Source organism: Hipposideros armiger, unplaced genomic scaffold (genome assembly GCF_001890085.2).
Source record: "Hipposideros armiger isolate ML-2016 unplaced genomic scaffold, ASM189008v1 scaffold_167, whole genome shotgun sequence".
Classification (NCBI taxonomy): domain Eukaryota; kingdom Metazoa; phylum Chordata; class Mammalia; order Chiroptera; family Hipposideridae; genus Hipposideros; species Hipposideros armiger.
In genome coordinates, this window is record NW_017731517.1 from 307,637 (window position 1) to 326,733 (window position 19,097).

The 19,097-nt window shown below is 42.0% G+C and overlaps 1 protein-coding gene across 1 annotated transcript in view; it reads right to left on the minus strand.

The window, feature by feature from the left end:
- The window catches only part of LOC109387731 (pecanex-like protein 2), a 60,181-nt gene extending 55,557 nt beyond the window's left edge, over positions 1-4,624 (minus strand). Inside the window, exon 1 of the mRNA XM_019651822.1 lies at positions 4,292-4,624. Coding sequence (XP_019507367.1) covers positions 4,292-4,444 — 153 coding nt within the window. The 5' untranslated portion in view covers positions 4,445-4,624. The remainder of the gene's footprint in view (positions 1-4,291) is intronic.
- Between the last annotated feature and the right edge of the window lie 14,473 nt (positions 4,625-19,097).

Genomic DNA, 19,097 nt, shown 5'->3' on the forward strand with positions numbered 1-19,097 from the left:
AAAGTAACAGCAATCGAGTGGGCGCAGCCTGTGGAAGGTTGTGCAGGCTGCATCGTGCACAAAGGCCTCCAAATGATGGGGTCAAATGGTGGCTGAAGTCCAGTCCCCAAGTCCTGGGCCAGGAAAGAGTGCCCGTTGGAGCAGGCCACTTTTTCATAATGCATACAAAGGCGTCTTATGTTAGAAGTGGGTGCGGAAGGCGGGGTGGCCAATGAAATACAAAACCTGAGGAAGAAGAGGTAAGGACCCAAAGGGGGAGTGGCTACACACTCTAATTGGGGAGTTACCTGCCAGGTGTGACAATGTTACAATAACAGCTGGTGCGCAGAGAGGGCTATGCTAGTAGGTGACAGGTAATCCCACCTAATTATAATTAGAGCAATTAGAAATGAAGTGGTTCTTATCAAAGAAAGCCTTGAAGGTAAACGAAAGCTCAGAACTGGAAACAGAGCAAGCAAGTCTGGCTAAAATGAAAGGAAATGAAAGGAAACATAAAGCTGCAGCCTTAGAACACAGGCTTTCTTTGTGGAAACCATAAAGAACGTGGCCCTGCACAAGGTCTTGGGGAATGTGAAGGGTCCGCCCCATTTACTCCACCACTCAACTCTTCCCCTACTAGGGATGACCACGCTGCCACCAGCATAATCAGATCCTACTTCCTGTGGCTGCACTGCTTCCGGGAGTTCAAATGCTCTTGTGTGTACCAGCTCAGGCAGCACAGTGTGGTGGAAAGGCCAGACTTGGGCACCACAGGACCTCAGTTAAAATTCTGAGTTTTATTAACACCACCTATTGTCTAGATGGCCATGGGCAAGTACTCTCTCTGGAACTCAGTTGCAAAAACAATAAAAGTAAACCTGTTATCCCGGTTTTACAGATGATAAAACCTAGGCCTGGAGAAGTGAAGTGACTTCACAACTTCACACAATTGATAAGCACTAGCCTAGGGCTGTCAGAACTTACAGCGGGTCAGAGTCATGCCCTGGGTACCCCTGTTCTAAAGCTCTCCGTGAATCTCGGTTACTTATCTCAAAATAATAAGTTCAAGAACATGAGTAATAAATGAAAGCTTAAATATCTCTGAGAACAAATGCATCTTTCAGTCTGTTCAAAAGAAAATTATGTTGATAATAAATCAAAGTAAAATTCTTTCCGAATTATCCAAATTGGCTTAATGTTTTGGGTGTGTATGTTTTAGCATTTCTCATAAATATGTAAACAGTTTATAAATGCTAATAAATAACATTCCACAATATCAACCAGAGCTAAGTAAACTCTAGGGCTTAGAGATAATAATAAGATTTTAATTTACATAGTCAAAGTTCTCATTAAATTAAAAGGTGGACTCTCCCTACAGTGGAACTGTTTTGACTGAACATGTTTAAGCTGAAATTGTGCAAAACCAAAAAAAGTTTCAGGCCCCTTAAATAACAGAACTTTGAGGAAGGCCCTGTTCTCAGTGAGCAGCCAGGAATCCTTTTTGGACCAAGTTCTTGTAAATTGAACAAACTAAAAAAGATGTTAACATCCCCAGGCAGCACTGAAGTCAGAAGAATATATTGGGTTGTTGGGAAAGTCATGACATAGTTTTCTATATTTTTCAATGCAAAAATGCATCACAACTTTCCTGATAACCCAATATTGAAGCATCAAGACCTAGAGACCAGAACCCTCAGTTGGGGGAAGAGGGTGTCTTGTTTCTAAGATCACTTTCAGAGACCAGAGGCCAAAACAGCATAACCTGCATTTTTTAATAGACAGGCTACATGCTGAAATGCACTAATATGCAGCATAACAATAAATGCACTCACATAAAATTATTCTATAACAGTTAAAAGCACACTGGCATCAAAATATAAAAATGGTGGTATAACTTTTGATCCCAAAAATCCAACATAAAAACAAAATTACTTAAGATATCAGGTTTTACTGTCTAAACTCTTTTTGAGATTTTGCCAAAATTTTTAAATATCACTAAAGAGGAACTTTACTAAGGACAATTTCCTATTTACGACATAAGGTAGAAATCAAGCTAATTAAGCATAATTAGGTAGAATTTAAGGGTTTTGATCATATGCATACATCAAATCTTAAGCATAGTGACATAAAATGAGCCCATATATATAGAAAAAAAATCTGTAGAAATATACATGAAATGTTACTGTGGTTATTGCTGAGGAGTGAGATTAGAAATGGAATATATATATACATATATGTCATTATCAGGAAATACTCAAATACAGTGATGTGTATGATATAATGCTCACTGGAACAGAAAGAGATGCCGGTTGATTTTATTTCCACCAGTTTATTATATATGAGATAAGTGTTAACCAAAGGCAGGGCACCCTGCTAGGCACACCGAAACCAAGATGAATCAACAAAATCAAAATCCACATGCTCAGAAAGCTCATGATTTATGAATACATGTTCCAAAACTAAGTACAAGGACGAATCCAAAAAGTGCTATAGTACTAACAGTCAATCCAGAATAGTGAAAGGGAAAGACAGAAGAGAAATTAACTCTAGCTGGAAAAAATTAGGGAGGCCCAGACAGAGATGGCCACTCCACTGGGCTTTGAAGGATGGAACGATTTTGGCAAGTGAATGATGGGAAAGGAAAAGAAAAGAAAAACAAGTACTGTGAGAAGTCCTTTCACGAATCCATTCACTCCTCATATCAGCCCTACTGGAGGTACCATGAACCCTGTTTTCCAAACCTGAAAGCTGAAGCTGGCTTGAACGCGTATGACTAGTAAGCAGAAGAGCCACGCTGGCACCCAGCCTTGCCTTCCTCCTCACTGCCCCTCTAGGCAAAGAGAAAACACAGGTACCTACAGGCTACAGAAAAATGATGGACAAGGTCACAGAAGAAGAAACTTATGTTTATTAAAGGACCTCCACGATCAGCCTCTGTATTAAGTGCTTTTAATACGAAATTTTATTTTTCCTGTGAAATGGTCATTATCACATCTATTTTAAGGATGAGAAAATTAAGATTTAGATAGGTCAGTTATCAGGTCAGGCAGCTAATAAAGAGCAAAACAGAAATTTAAACCAGGTCTGAGTCCAACATCAGGTCAAGCCAGACAGGTAGATGGGTTTACGTGCAGTATTTCATTTAAGTGACAAACCAACACTGTACATCTGGTAGTACTGGGTTGTCAGAAAAGTCATGACGCATTTTTGCAATGAAAAACATAGAAAAAATATGTCATGACTTGTCCGACAACCCAATATTATTTGTCTCATTTTACAGGTAAGAAATTGAAAAGTCAGAGTAACTTCCCCAAGGTCACAGAACTGGTAAGAAGTGGACCCAGAATTCAGCCTAGGAGCCTGACTTCAGAGCAAAAATTCCCATCCTCTGGAAAAACTGCCAGAAACAGAGTAAAAGGAGCCAAATCATGGACAACCTCTAACATCCAAATCAGAATCCCTCAGCCATGCAAAGTCATCAAAGATTTTTGCTGTGGAGAACACGGTCAAATTACGTTTTTGGAATAAAATCTTTCAATAAACATTTCAAAATGAGATTCTTGGCACATAAAGTTTAATAAGACATGGAGCACCTCACCTGTACAGCTTATAAGGTTAACCATTGTTTCAATTAGGTATGTTTAATTTACCTGACAAGGTCATCTATGTAGTTATTCAGCAGGCATTCAATTATGGTAACCCGACGAAAAGTGTCAAGCCCCAACTAGGTGCTGTCATATTTTGCCAGCACAAACTACATTAGATTTACCCATGATTATATCTTTCTACAGATTTCTCTAGAGAGTGGTGCGGAAATTGCAAGTTGAGTAACTGGTCATTGAACCAGCCTTCTCAAAGCAAAACAAGCAGGGAGGAGGTGAGGAAAAGATCAACAAATGAAACAGGTTTGCTTTTAACATTTCATTTGGCCTTACGGCGATCATGCACAACATCTTATACCAAACATTAACCCAAGCTAAACAGCCAAGAGGCCTGGGATTGTCCACCTACACAAGGGGTTCAACCCTCCCCAGGGACAAGCAGAGTCTGACTCATCCTAACAGTCAGCATCAATTCTTAATGAGTCCCAGAGCCCCCAAAGTCCTTTCTACATCTTTTCCTGCTACTCTGTCCCTCGTCCCCCTTTCCCTGCATTTTCTGTGTCCCAAATTCCTGAAGACCTTCCCCATCCCACTTCATAAGAATCACTGCCAGCCCTTTCCACCAGGAAGCAGACACTCAGGTTTGGGCAGCTTTCGCCCCGTCTTCCCTCCAGCCCCGCGTTTCTCCGGGGCTGAGCCAGCCCACTCACCAGGTGCAGGGCCATGGGCAGCAGCAGCAGGAACAGCCACAGGTACAGGTGGCAGCTGTTGGTGAACTTGCTCTGCTCCGGGTCGTGGTACCAGCCCCCGGTGAGCGCGGCCCACACGCCCTGCCGGAGCAGCTGCAGCACCTGCGACACCATGCCTGCTGCCGCCGGGGCCCCGAGCGCCCACAGCTTTAACACCCGGGCCCCCGGGCCGCGCTGCCGCCGCCTCCTCCACCTCCTTCCGCCCCACGACTGAAGCTCGCGCCGCTTTTCTGCCCAGACCTGAGAACCGCAGCGCCGGAACCGGCTGCTGCCGCCGGGCAGGTGGGCGCCATGTCCGACGGAGGAAGGATTTTCCCATGATGCTCAGCGGCGGCTGCTCAGAGGATGCGCGAAAGGCTCCGCCCAGCGCCCGCCCCCGTCCTTCACTGGACTTCGCGGGGGCGCGGGAAGGGCTTGGGAGTCCCTCTAGCCCCTCCCCTTTGGGCTCCGCCCGCTCCCTCCTCCTTTTCGCCCCATCCTCCTATTAGGGGGCGTGAAAGATGTTCTCAGTCAAAAGAGACAAACTTGGACATGCCCCTTTGCCTTTTTGCCACCTGCACCAAAACATTTGTGTAACTCAGATCCCGTCACAGGCCACTCACTGTAATTTCTCCCACTGAGCGCGCGCTCAGCTTCTCTCCCCTTAATTAACCACTCACCCCAGACATTCAGCTAGTCTAAGCTCTACCTGCACCTTGGGCACTGACCTTTTTTCCTCCCTGACCTTTTCCCCTCCTTCTCCCTGTTGTCCAACTTGGCAGATAAAAAAAGATAACCCGCCTTCCTGGAGTAATTTCAGGAGCCTCAGATAAGCTGCTTGTCTTTCTGTATTATTTCTTAGAACATAATCCCTAGCATCAATCGGCTACTTAAACATTAATCTAAATCTCTCTATACTGCTTAGATAGGAAGACCCACTAGACTATATCACTGAACTAATCATCTTTAAGCTTTTCTACTATTTTATTATATATGGTAGATAAATTTCAGATTCTATTTCTGAAAGCAGGTTTTGGACAGGGAAGAGATAAAGAGGAACTCATCATCTTTAGAATAAGGAAAGGAAGCCCTCATTATTAGTAATCGATATAGAAAATGAGCTTCAGATTCCTGAAGAGAACAGGTTTGGCAAAGGGAGGAGATAAAAAGGAAGTTGTCTTCCTTAGGAAGGAACAGAGGAAGCCCTGTGTGAGTAAAGCCCTTTGGGAAAGAACAAGGATTAGATGGCTCCATGACCCCAAACCTGCCTTTCCTGGACCATGCTTGCCTCGTCCGTCCCAAACACATCTCTTCTTTAACATGGGCCCCTGTATGTGCCCTGGCCACGTGCTGATCTGCAGCAACATCTGCTCATGGCTGCCTTGGTCAGACCCCGTGGAGGCATGCCAGCCTTCCATCCTAGGTGAAAATGAAATAAGGGTCATCCATCCCAAGAAGCAGGTCCAAGACATGAAAGTCCACTGGGTCACAGAAAGTCTCAGACTGGGGTGTATGCCTCCAGCCTTAGCTACTCTTCAGTCTGCTCTGCATCCATCTGCAGAAATGGCTAACCACAATGTGCTGCTTTCTGTATTAGGAGAATAATTTTCTCAAAGACACAGAGGATGCTTGCCTTTATGGCCTCAATGCCTAAAACCTACCAGGTGTTCTATAAATGTTTAATGAATGAATCAACCAATCAATCAACTCCACAGGAAAGACCCACACTAAAGAATCCTCTTCATGTGTACAGGTCCAGGATCAATGCCCACGCGACAGATCCATCCCTGCACTCAGAGAGGCGCCCTTATTCACTGGTACCTGATTCACCCAATATTTATGGAGCACCTTCTGTGTACCAGGCCTTTCTCTGAAGACTGAGAAAACAAATATAAATAAAATATAGTCCCTACCATGGAGAAGTTCACAGACTACAAAGGGAGACAGGCCGAAAACAAAGATTTGCCAAAAAATGTGCTCTGTGCTGTAATAGGATTGTATACATATATACTGTTGGAGGAGTTCACCGAGAGGACGTGACTTCACGTTGGAGCTGGATGCGGGGCCAAATGATCAGAGGCTCCTTACCTCTGCGCCCCATGCTTGGAATGTATGTTCAGCTCAGTGTATGGTTCAGTCCTGCACCAGGAGCCATTTCAAGGATGCAGCCTTGAGAGAGCAATATGTTATTGAGACCATCTGGATGGTACACATGACTGAATCCTGTGAGGCCTCTACAAAAACTTAAAATTCTGACAGGTGGGTGCAGAGGTCTACAGGTCTTGCTGTGCCCAAGACAAGCCTCATATGTAAGTTCCCCTGCTTATTATTCCTGCCACTGACCAGTCTGGAGTGGCCTGCCCCTTTCTCTGGTCCCTGCTTGCCCTCCGTATTTGGTAAGTAGTTCCAAATTTCACTTGGAGAACTCCTGGGTTCCCCAAGTGAACCAACATATACAGATATATATATATATATATATATATATATATATATATATATGAGTTGAGGCACTGAAGAGGAGACATGCTCAAGTCTGTGAAGGAGGGGTAGTGTCAATGAGACCCAGAGAACCGGGACTTAAGCCTAAATATTAGTTCTCTAGGCAGATAAAGGTGAGGAAAGAGAAACGTGGCAATTTGGGGGAAATGTCAGCACAGCCGAATGTGCCTAGAAGGGAAGTCTGGGAAGGAAATGGAACAGAAGGAAACTTAATGAGAGCAATAAGCAGAGATCAGTTTTGCGGGTCATACGAAGCTCTTCAGACCTTATCCAAGGCAATGGACAGGCACTGAAAGGTGCTAAGCATGGATGTGGCATCAGCAATAGTAAGGGGGAACATATGATACTGGAACCAGCAGGAATGGATGTGATGTTGAGGGATTAAATGTAAATTAGGACTTGGAAACCAATTCAATGTAGAGGTAAAAGAATAAGGTAACTTTCCAGTTTGGGTTGGGGTGACTATATTGTAAAATTAATCAACAAGTTATTGAGTAGAGGCAATTTAGCATTAAAAAATGACTACACTTAATTTGAGTTGCCTGGGGACTTGGGGGTGAAGGCAGGGAGAGTATGTTTCTGGAGCTTAATTTGGACAGATGTCTGGAACAGAGAAATAGACTTGGGAGGAATCAGCATAGAGTTCCATGAACGGGAATGACAATGTCCTGGAAAAGTGTGGAATAAGGATACGCAAGGACTACAGATTATAAGGATTAAAGACACAGGCAGGAGGAAAAGAGGAGAGTAGGAGACCAAGTTAAGCCTGTCATCACCCACTAACCAAATGGGGAAAGAGCCACTCCAGAAAGAAATGGCTAATAGTTATCAAGTGCCATAGAAGAGGCCAAATACAATGATGAAAGTTGTGTGAGGAGTGACCCACACCACAGCAGAGCAGCATCAGAGGCTGAAGATGGTGAAGTGGGCAGACACCTACATGCACTGTATTAGAAAGAGAGAGCATGTATGAAGAAGTAGAGGCAGCCAAGTAAGCTACTCCTTAGAGGCCATGAAGATGGGTGTAATCTAAAGGCAAGTGCAGGGCCAACGAGGTGTTTCTATTGACTATTGGCTTTTAATAAGGAGGAAAATCAAGGATGTTTCTTCTCCACGACTCTGCTTTTCCTGGGATGGTCTTAGTCTATTGTCCCAGCTTTAACGATTATGCACACACATACATTGGTGACTCTGAAATCTCCATATCCAGCCCCAACCTGTTTTCTGAACATCAGGTTTATATCCACTTGGGGGTCCCCCACCTCCAGGCCTTCAGCATGGTCAAACCTGTGTCATTGGCTTCTCTCTTACTGTTACTTTCCCATTGTACCTTCTGCATTTGGGATCTCCGTTAATAAAACTACAGTCCACCCGATCATTTAGAACCCAGGAGTATCCTAGCTTCGTCCTTTCTCTCTCATCCTCCTCTTTTCCCACCGTATCCAACTAATGATCAAGTCCTATCAATTTGAACTCCAAATGATCATTAACTAGGTGCTTTGCTCTATCCCCATGACCAGCACTTAAGGTCAAGTCCTCTGGACTCCTCACTTGACTCATCGCAGTAGTTTCCTAGTGGCTTCACGTCTCCAGCTGAACTCCCTATGTCAATTAAGGTCCACCCCTAAGAAAGGAACAACTCTGGCTTTGAGACAGAGATAATTTTCATGGGAAATGGAAAAGCTGAGAAAATAAACAAGGAATGGTGAACAACCCAGATTAGTAAAAGCAGAAGCAAGACTCCTAGGACTGAGAAACAGTGAGAGGAGGTCATCTGGATGAAATGAGAAAGCAAAGATCATTTTTAAAAATACGCGCGCACACACACACACACACACACACACACACACATATCTAAATGTTATATATATACATATCCTTTTTAAGTATTCCAATTCAAGTTTTTTATATCTTGCTAAAGAAATTAATCTTTTATAACCATGCTAGTTCCTCCAATAATTTTTTGTGCTTCAAATTCAATCTTGTCTATTACCAATTTAATTATACCAGCTTTCTTCACTTAGTGTTTGTGTGGCATATCTTCTGCACCACTTTACTTTGAACTTTTCTTTGTATTCTTATATCCTAGGTTTATCTCTTATAAGCAGCATACAGTTAAATTTTAAGCTTTACTTAGCCTGGTAATCTTTGCCTTACAATTGAGATACTTGGTCTGCTTACATTTAATGTATTTATTAATATATTTGGATTTAATCATATCATCTTACAAATGATTTGCAAATAGGTCTGCTTATTCTAGTCTCTTTCTTAGATTTTTTTGGGATAGATTATATTTTGTTATTCAAACTTTCCCTATATCAGCTTGAAAGTCATAAATCCTTAAACTTTTCTCTTAAAGGGTCAGAAATATAAGTTGATGTCTTCCTAAAGAGAATTGTACTATCAACAGACAATGTCAGGACACAGAGGACACAGTGGAGACGTAAATCGCCAGAGGAGTATGGGCACGGGGTAGGTATCGTTCCATTGTGCAGTCGCTGGAGGTAAAGCAAGAGTTCTTTATAATGACGTGGGAATTTCAGAGGTCATATCAGAAAGGCTTTGGAAAAGCAGAGAAAAGGCAGGCTAATCCTCAGTCAGTACGCTCAGAGAAGTATGGAAATTGAGGACAACAAGACAGTGTTTAGGAGAAACTCCTAATATGTATAAAACTCACCCTTTACTCCAAGATAATTTGAGATTTTCTCAAATATGTTTATCTCTGCCTGAGAGTAAACATATAACATAAATAACATTTTGGGGTTCTTTTAACCTCATATGATGACTCAAACAGTCAAGTTTGAAGTAGGAAGTACCAATTATTATTATTATTATTATTAGGAAGAGGAAGAGAAAAGAAAAAGCAGAATGGTCTTTACTCATTTGTACCACTAGGTGGCCCCCGACACTACTTCAAATACAGTAAAATGCAGTCCATCGCTGGTATTACAAGCAGGAAAAGACCAACAAAGCGTCAGTTCAGTACTTCAGACAGCTTGCCCCCAAATGACAGTTCTGCTTTTCACCTGGTTATTTTGTCCATGTCTTGTGAAGGGCATTGTGTAGTGCGTGTGTGTGTTTTGTGGGTGACTATTATTATTTACTTTTTTAAAATTGTTTTTTCTTAAACTTCTATGCAAATTAGTGCCCCTGGAGAACAAAATAGAAATAACGGAACCCAAGGTGCATTCTAAATTATAATTAAAGAACTTTTCAGTAATAAAAGAGGACTTCAACTAAACATTAAATGAATACATCATGTCCCTCCCATAAAAAAAAAAAAAAAAAGAAAAGAAAAGAATAAGAAAGAAAGAAAGAAAAAAAGAAAGAAAGAGAGAGAGAAAGAAAATAAATTAACGTTAAGATAGATCCTAGGGTAATTGACATCTGCAATCACAGAGTAAGGACTTTGGTAAACTCACTCTCCCACAAAAATAATAAAAATACAGGTGAAGCAACTAATATCAATCATTTCAGTATCCTGGAAATTAACCAAAGCCATGGGTTGAACTGCAAATCCTAATTACAGTACAGCATACAGTAGGTACAACCTAACAGCTAAAGAGAATGAAGCAGCTTTAAATGTTCTGCTACGAAATAATCCCCAAGATGCATTAGGTGAAAAGAGTAAGGTATAAATAAATGTGTATGAACCTATCTCTGGAGAGATACAAAATATACTCTGAGGCCAGGAAATGGATGGCTGGGGGGTGGAGGGAGAGTGAGGGGGACATCTGACTTTTCAAACTACCCTTTGCGTACATAACTTTTAAAAACCAAGAACTTTATTTTTAAAATGTGTGCATGAAATAATTAGAACAGAAACATAGAAAATTTTCTGGGTTCCCTCTAGATGGATTCTAAACATGGAAAACATTAAAAGATGGAGGCAACTAATCAAGACAATTATAAGCCGCTGAAAGACTATTAATTTCACTTTAAAAAGCAGGTTTAGGATCTCACTAAGTGGGAAAAATAAGGTTCCCAGTACCAAAGTTAATATTAAAGAGAGTCAACATCCAGAATAAGTGGAAGCGGGGACTCAGACTCTACCTGCTGAATAACACTGTCATTTATCAATATTATTTCAAACTGTTTAATTTCAAATCTTTGAGAGTCTGACTAAGAGTTTTGTTGGGTTTTTTTTTTTAAGTGTAGTCTGACTGTTATTACAGAAACCAGTTTGTCCAAGAGCATGATCAGATAAGAAAAACCCGTGAAAGAGATCCTTACTGGAAGCTTCCACTCACTGATCCCGCAACTTTATCAAGTGACTTAAGGAAAGAGTAGGAGACTTCATATAATCCTGCAATTCAGTAGCCTACAGGAAACAAGGCTACATTTATAGGGCACATTACAGTTTTCAAAGTACTTGACATTCATCAGCTCCTCCGGATAAAAACAACCCTATAAGGTAACAATAGCACCCATAAAATCCAGCATGGCTCAGGCTTTGGGCCCTGGAAATTCCTACAGAGATTAAACTAACATCGTGGCAGGAGGGGATGGCCATAACAGGAATAGAGCAAAGCAGAATAGCTATACTCAGTACGTTCCACGTTTGTGCAGAAAAGAAGGAAAGGTCAGCTGGGTTAATTTAAGAGTTTGGAGGGAAATTCAACAGAGATTCAAAAAGACTAAGAAAAAGGAGTCACTTTATGAAAGAAACCTGAGCTACACAGATCAGTGCTGAATTGGCCTATATGTGAAGCAGTAATTAGGGGAAAAAAAAATGCTTGGAATTACTTAGTGTTTTTCTTCTAAGAATTTCAAGAGCTGTTCAATTTTATTACCTCATTAATTCTCATGGTATTCATCATATTCTTAAGGGGATATGTTAATATTTGTCTAATTTTATATGGATTAAAACATTGTAGAGTTGAAATGAAAGCTTAAAGTCACAGGAAAGATGAGAATGTTGTAAGTTTGACTTTTGTTGTGTGTCCCAGTATAGTGTAGGAAGGTTACACCCCCAAAATAGATCTGATATGCAGGAAACCATCATTTTCATGGAGTGAATAAGATAAAATAGCATTATAGAGTAAATTGGTTCAGAGTAAAAGTCACCTGTGATCCATGAGTATTAGACATTCTGTAATCCTGAGAATTAGACAGACATTCTGGTCAAGAACACTGATTTACTGTATGTTTCATAGTGTAACTAGCAGCTGCTGGAACTTAATAAAAAGTGAACACAGCCGGTTTATTCACTATAATCTTAGGACATGACTTGCTCTTTTTTTTTTAATCATCTTTGTCCTCTGTGTCCTCTTTTTAACATTTCTAGCAGGTTACAAGGAATTAGTCATTACATTTTAAAAGAGTCCAGTAAATTATAAATAATATAAAACTAATTTTGATAGAACAAAATGTACAAAAATGGCAACTCAGAATGGAACAGCAGTCTTCCTATCTCAGGTCCAAGGTCACAAGCTTTGTAGCTTTACTTCTGAAGGCATATCTCCAAAGGCTTAAAGCAGACCTTGGCTTTCTGAAACCACTTGGAAATTTACATTGTTGTCTTCTCCAATGAAGTAGTTTATTGTCCACTGGAGCAGCCCTGACCATAATCTGTAACCTAAGCATGGACGAGCAAGCTTCCAGTCTTGTCCACTGATTAAAGTTACAGAAATTCTGAAACTCACGATTACTCTGTCTAAAGCTGGAAGCCAGGTGAACCTTTGAGAATAAACAGTAAGCTGACACACAGACTGAATTCAAAGTGTCAACACTTACAATAAGTGCCAATAAATGTTAGCTACTGTTGCTGTGTCATTATTGTTATTACTATTCCCTTACCCCCACATCTTTAAACTCATGAAAAGGAAGCCAGAGAACCAGATTCAAGAGAAAAGGGCTAATTTACAATCTCAACTCATTCAAAAAGTACTTCATGCTACTTTGTACTCACACCACCTTCACTCAGTTACTCAACTAGAATATTGGAGTATTCCTGAGAATGTGAAAGTCAAAGTATATTGAGAATTCCCATGTGGTATATATTCACTTAATCTTCCTCCAGATAATTGCTTGTCCAATTCCTTTATCTCCTTCAAGGTTCTGCTCAGATCTCACCTTCTCAACGAAGCCACTCTGTCCGCCCAGGTGAACACCCCAATAGGCCTCTGTCCACTCCGCCTTCACCCCCATTCCTGATCCATTCCTGTCCTGTTCTCCTTATTCTTATACAGAAGTTATCAAATTCTATTATAATACACCATGTAATTTACCTATGTGTTTTATTTCCCATCGACTGCTGCTAAAATATAAGCTTCATGATGATAGAGAACTTCGCTTTGTTCACTTTTATATTCCAAATACTAAATTACTGCCTGGCATAAAAAAAAATAGATGTTGAACACTCCCCCCCACCCTTTCTGCATATCCTGTCCTATCTCTATTACAAACTGACTCTATTGTTGGTCATGATAGGATGGTTTGCGATGAAAATAACAAGAATACTGGTGACAAAACAGGATAAAAGTTACAATTCATTGCATACATGTATATTTGGTTTGTTCAAACAGCATTATGTTTTGAGGTGTGATATGCCCAAGAGCCTTGGAAATTACCATTCCAACGTTTAATTCTGACCACCCTGTGAACATTTTTTTAATTTTGGTTGGCAGATGAAATGATCTTTGGTAAAGTATAACAAATGGAAGTAAAAAAATGAATAAAAAGTTTTAAAAAATACTTCTAATTGTAGATTTACATGCAGTTGTAAGAAATAAGATGGAGAGATCCTATGCAGCCCTCTCCTGATTTTGCCCAATGGTAGTACAGTACAATATTAATTACAACCAAGAAATCAACATTGATAGGATCCAGTGAACTGATTTAGGCTTCACCAGTTTTACATACATTCATGTGTGTGTGTGTGTGTGTGTGTGTGTTCAGTTCTATGTGATTTTATCACATGGGCACATTTGAGTGACCAGTACCCTAGTCAAGATACAGATCAGCCCATCGCATGCATCTCTTGTGCTACCCTTTTGTAACTGTAGCCACCTTCCACTCTCTCTTTCCACCTCCCTAACTCTAGACACAACTAATCTTTCCTAAGGCAGAAGTATTTTTGATGGCCTCTTTAGTTAATTGTGGATTTTCTCTGATACTATTCCAAAACTCGACAAGTGGTGGGTGGTCTTTTAAAGACTAGTGGCAAAGCAGAATCTAAAACCATTATCAATGAGCATCTAATAATCCACTTTGAATGGTTTTTTTATCCATTAATGATTTTGTGATATCAAAAAAGATACTGGTCTTTGGAAAATATTGGTTCACTGAACTTATAGCTCTTCCAAATGTTGGCCTATTTCACTAAACAATATCAAGAAATCACATTTGTTAATATCACTACCAATCCTACCAGAAGTCTTTAAGCATTTGGGAAGTTGTTGAACTTTTAAAAACAGCTACAAGTTTTCTAAAATCCTGATTTTTGCTTTGAAGCTCAAATTCATCGCAGACAACAAATGTCATGGTTTTCCATGATATAATAATCTCACTTTGTTCCCTTTCAAGAAAATATCTTCCAAATATCCAAATGTGTCTATCAGTCATCTGTCATTCTTTCAAGTAAAAATGGTGTTCCATGAAAAAAAGAGACTAGGTCAGCATACAGCTCAAAAAAATAACTGAAGTGCTTTTTCATAGAACAGCCATCATACTGGGGTACGCAGCAGAATTGTTTTATATGTATTTCCCATTTTGTCACATAAAATATTAAAGATCTGTACTCAAGTGTCAAGATTTAATTAAATTAATAATTTTTACTGCTTTGTCAAGGACATATCAGAATGGACCTGGTTTTTTTTTTCTTTCACTGCAAGTGTGCAACATTGAATAATAACTACTGGTACAATGTGGTGCTGTTGCCTTGACTTGCTGTAGTAACCACTGCTTTTGCACCATCAGCGCAAACGTCAACAGAGTAAAAAAAAAATGCAAATTACACTTTAGTATAATTATGAAATAGTTTTGACCTTGTGAACCCCCAGAAACAGTCTCAGGGATCTCTGGGGGCCCACAGACAACACTTGGAGAACTGCTGAGCTAAGATAATTGGGGCAGTGGTAACTCACTAGCAGAAGGTTCCCAGAAAGGGGATTCTTAAGGGTTGGTTCTCTTTCCAGAGCCAACATGGACAAATCCACCTTGTTTTTTTTTTTAATTGGGGAATTGGGGGAGGGGAACCGCGCTGGGGAATTGGGGGAAGGGGAACAGACAAGTTGCTGTCCTTCTGTTCTTTAGTCTAGTTGTGGAGGACGTTGCTTCACTGGCCCATGTTAGTATTATCATTGCGCTCTTCCCGGGTGAGACAGATGGTCACCGGCCTCTAGACTGCCACTCACGGCGGCTCTTGGCAGCTCACACCTGCTGCCAGCCACTCACAGTAGCTTACGGCAGCCCACTGCAGCAGGGGCTGCAGCGTATGCCGTCGCTGAGACTCACAGCAGCCCAGCTCCAGGTTGAGCTATTGTTCACCATCTTAGCTGTAGAGGGCGCAGCGTTGCTGGCCCTCATGTGGGATCCAAACTGGGGCCCTGCTTCTCAGAGCTGGCATCCCAAGCCAACTCCTAACCAACGCACCACTTGGCCGGACCTTTGTCTGCTCTTTTTAGTTTTTTTGCCTTGGTTTTTATTTTTATCAATCTATTTGTCACAGAGGTTCTGTCTTAGCAGTCTGTTGTTTTTGTGTTACGGTATTCCTGGGGAGTGTGTTGGGTTAGACAGACTGGGCATGGTTACAGCATGCACCTCTGAGCAGTGCATGACACCCACGCTACTCCCCCAAGTGTAAGATCTGGGGGGTTCAAAAAAGACACAAAAGTAACAAATGATGAATTTTAGGATAATTATGCCTAGGCAGGCTCCCTTCCAGGACAGTTTCCTACTCAGAGGTCCCAAGTGGGGATAAGGTCCCAGGGGATCACATGGCTGGAGGCTCAAGGAGGGTCTATAGCAGCGGTTCTCAACCTTCCTAATGCCGCGACCCCTTAATCCAGTTCCTCATGTTGTGGTGACCCCCAACCATAAAATTACTTTCGTTGCTACTCTATAACTGTAATTTTGCTACTGTTATGAATCATAATGTAAGTATCTTTTTGTTTTCCGATGGTCTTAGCGACCCCTGTGAAAGGGTCATTCGACTCCCAAAGGGGTCGTGACCCACAGGGTGAGAACCGCTGCTCTAAAGAATATACATGGTTAACATATTTTGAAAATAAAACTCTTTGAATTTTCTACAATGCAACCAACAGCAACATCAAAGGTGGGCTCGATCAATTCTTAGGGAAAGGTCAGAGATAATGGAGCATGAAGCATCCAGGTCCTTTTGCCTCTCATATTCTCTCTGCTGTCTCTCTGACAACAGACTGGGCAGAGGATGGAAAATTACTCAACTATGCTAGGCTTTAGCAGCTCTGGTAAATATATTAGGCGTATGTCAGGTTAACTGTTAAAAGGGACACGTTTAAGATAGCAAAACATTTTACTTATTTGTGGAATTCTTCTCTCTAAGTAGCATGATTAATGAGGAGGTGGATAATATGAAGAAAAGAACATTATGGCATAATTCTAGAAAGCAAGAAAGTAATCCCCATAAAACACGCAATCGATGTATTTTAAAATTCGCAAAAATTTTACACCAAAGCTGAAGAATGGGGGTAAGATAACAAGGTGGCGGGGAACTGGTCAGAGAATAGGATAAAACGGTATAATTCCCGGTCGAAGGGAAGCAACGACAGTGCTAAAGGAAATAGCCGCAATAAGATGACTGGCTAGTTCTTATCACCTTGCGTCAGTGGTAATGGGAATCGAATGAGAAAAAAAGCTGGGCCCCGTTTACAACACGCTACCCCGGCAACCACGGCTGGTAAGGAAGGATACAGGTAAGCGCCAGGTCGGTGACGCCCGCCGCTCAGCCGAGGGCTGAGAGGGGCTCTGTCGCGGGTGTCCGAAGATTCAGGGTCTAGTCCCGCGACTGCACTCCTTGCTCCGGGCCTCCCGGCCAGCATCCTTCACCTTTACGCCGCCTCGGAGCTCGCCCCCAGCGCCTCCCTCATGGCAGTTCCCGCTTCCTCCTCCTTCTCCTCCTCCGCCCCTCCCCACACTCCGTCTCTCAGGCCTCGAGTCACGGACGCGGAAGGGTTGGCCAAGGCAGCTGTGGTTCCCGTGCACCCGCGCTGGTGGCTGTGGTGGCGACGGTAGCTGCGGTAACGAACTGGCCTGGCAATGGGCTAGGAGGCGGTAGAGACCCCGCCGCCGCCATCTTGACAACCAACAGACGCCGCGCGGCGTCCTTCGCGACAGAAACCCGGGAGTTCGGGCGAGGCGGGGCGGGGCGGGGCTCCCGAGGCAGCCAATAGGAGGTTCTGGCTGCCCCCGCCTGCTCCAAACTGCCCTGCTGGCGGCGGGTGGGAACCCTGGCATCTCCAGGCATCTGAGTCTTTGCAGGAGTTGCGTTGAACTGTGCGTTAGAGCCTGACTCAGCTCAACGTCCCTTTTTTTATGAGGATGTTTATCTGGGGGTATTGAGTGTGATGAGACAGTGAGATGCAAAATCCCCAAACACAGGCAAACGCCACCGTGGGGATTCTGAAATGATTGCATTGGGGATAATTCACGGTTGGAGTTCTTTACCGAATCCTGTGGTGTAGTTTTAGTTGTCAGTCTTTCTGGGACATTCCTATCCCCGAACACCATCTCTCTTAAAAAGCTTTTTAAGTGGAAATTTCCTTTCTCTGCATTCTCTCATCCGCTTCATGATGCTTCTGCTATTCCCTCTGCAGTCATTTTCCTTTCCATTTCTCTACTTAAAAGGTCTACACTTCAAAGGCTCCAAATGGTGCCTGCCTTGCTGCCAGATTCTGGAAATAGACCATCATAGTATCCGTGACCTGGAAAGAAGTCCAGATTTACCCTGTAATCTCCTGGGAAGGTATGTCAAAAGAGATCATATTGAAATTGTTTCAGGAGGTATGGAAAATTGAATGGATTTTCTAGCCATCAGTTTAATGGCTATGCAAGTGAAAATTTGAAAAAAGGCTTTTTGTTGGAGCCCATTATAAAAGTACATATAAATTCTGACTATATTTTATTTCAGCCAGGTTTTTATTATCTTGTTTTTAAACTTACAGGTTGGAAGCAGAATGTACAAACCAAATAAAGATCACTCACCCAAATTCTGCCTTTGTGAATCAATTTGTTCATTTTTAGAATTTAAATAATAAACTTTTCCAGCTGGAACTATTTAGAGCAGACTTTTTGCAAGTTTGGATGCAATGACAAATTGGAATGTGCTCTGGTGATTGAGATTTTAAAGTGCCACAGCAAATCTAGTTTGATTTAAAACACAAAACACATAAGCCCCCTTCAGGACAATGCCAAGAGGATATAATATACAATTTTGGCAAAGAAAGGCTACATGTGTGTACTTGGGCAATTAATTATTTTGGTAAGTTTTTAACTGGTGTAGCCACAGGCATTGACCTTGATTCTATTCTCACTAGGGCAAATGAGAGAGAGAGAGAGAGAGAGAGAGAGAGAGAGAGAGAGAGAGAGAGAGAGGGAGAGGGAGAGAGAGANTGTGGTGACCCCCAACCATAAAATTACTTTCGTTGCTACTCTATAACTGTAATTTTGCTACTGTTATGAATCATAATGTAAGTATCTTTTTGTTTCCCAGATGGTCTTAGGCGACCCCTGTGAAAGGGTCGTTCGACCCCCAAAGGGGTCACGACCCACAGGTTGAGAACCGCTGGTCTATAGGATTAGTGGTGGTGTGGAGAGCTGTCACCACTGGGGACAACTTAGGACCAGGTGTGTGAATCAAGTGAAGTCTCAAGTTTAGCTAAGTTAGAAGGCTTGGCAGCCAGATCCCTCTGGAACTGGAGAGGCTGGGTCCTGACAGGCAACCCCCAGTCCTTGGAGGGAACAAAGAGTCTGCCAGAATGAATGGAACTGTCACCCAGCTGTGCACGGGCCTTCTAAGTCAAAGGAAAATGCTGGGTCCCCCTGCTGTCTACACAGCCCAGAACAGTCCTTTTTAGTGTGTGATATTGGCTTAGAGAATTACATCCAAAACTAAATTTCCTCCCTCCCTGCTCTCCTTTCTGAACTCCTGATTCTCTGACATCCCGACTGGATAAATAAGAGCTGATTCTTATTAAAAATTGAGTATGTGCTAAGCATCTTCCTAAGCCTTTACATTTAGTCTTCACAACGACCCTCTGAGGTTCCTACTATTTATTATTATTCCCATTTTACAGTGAGGAAACAGAAC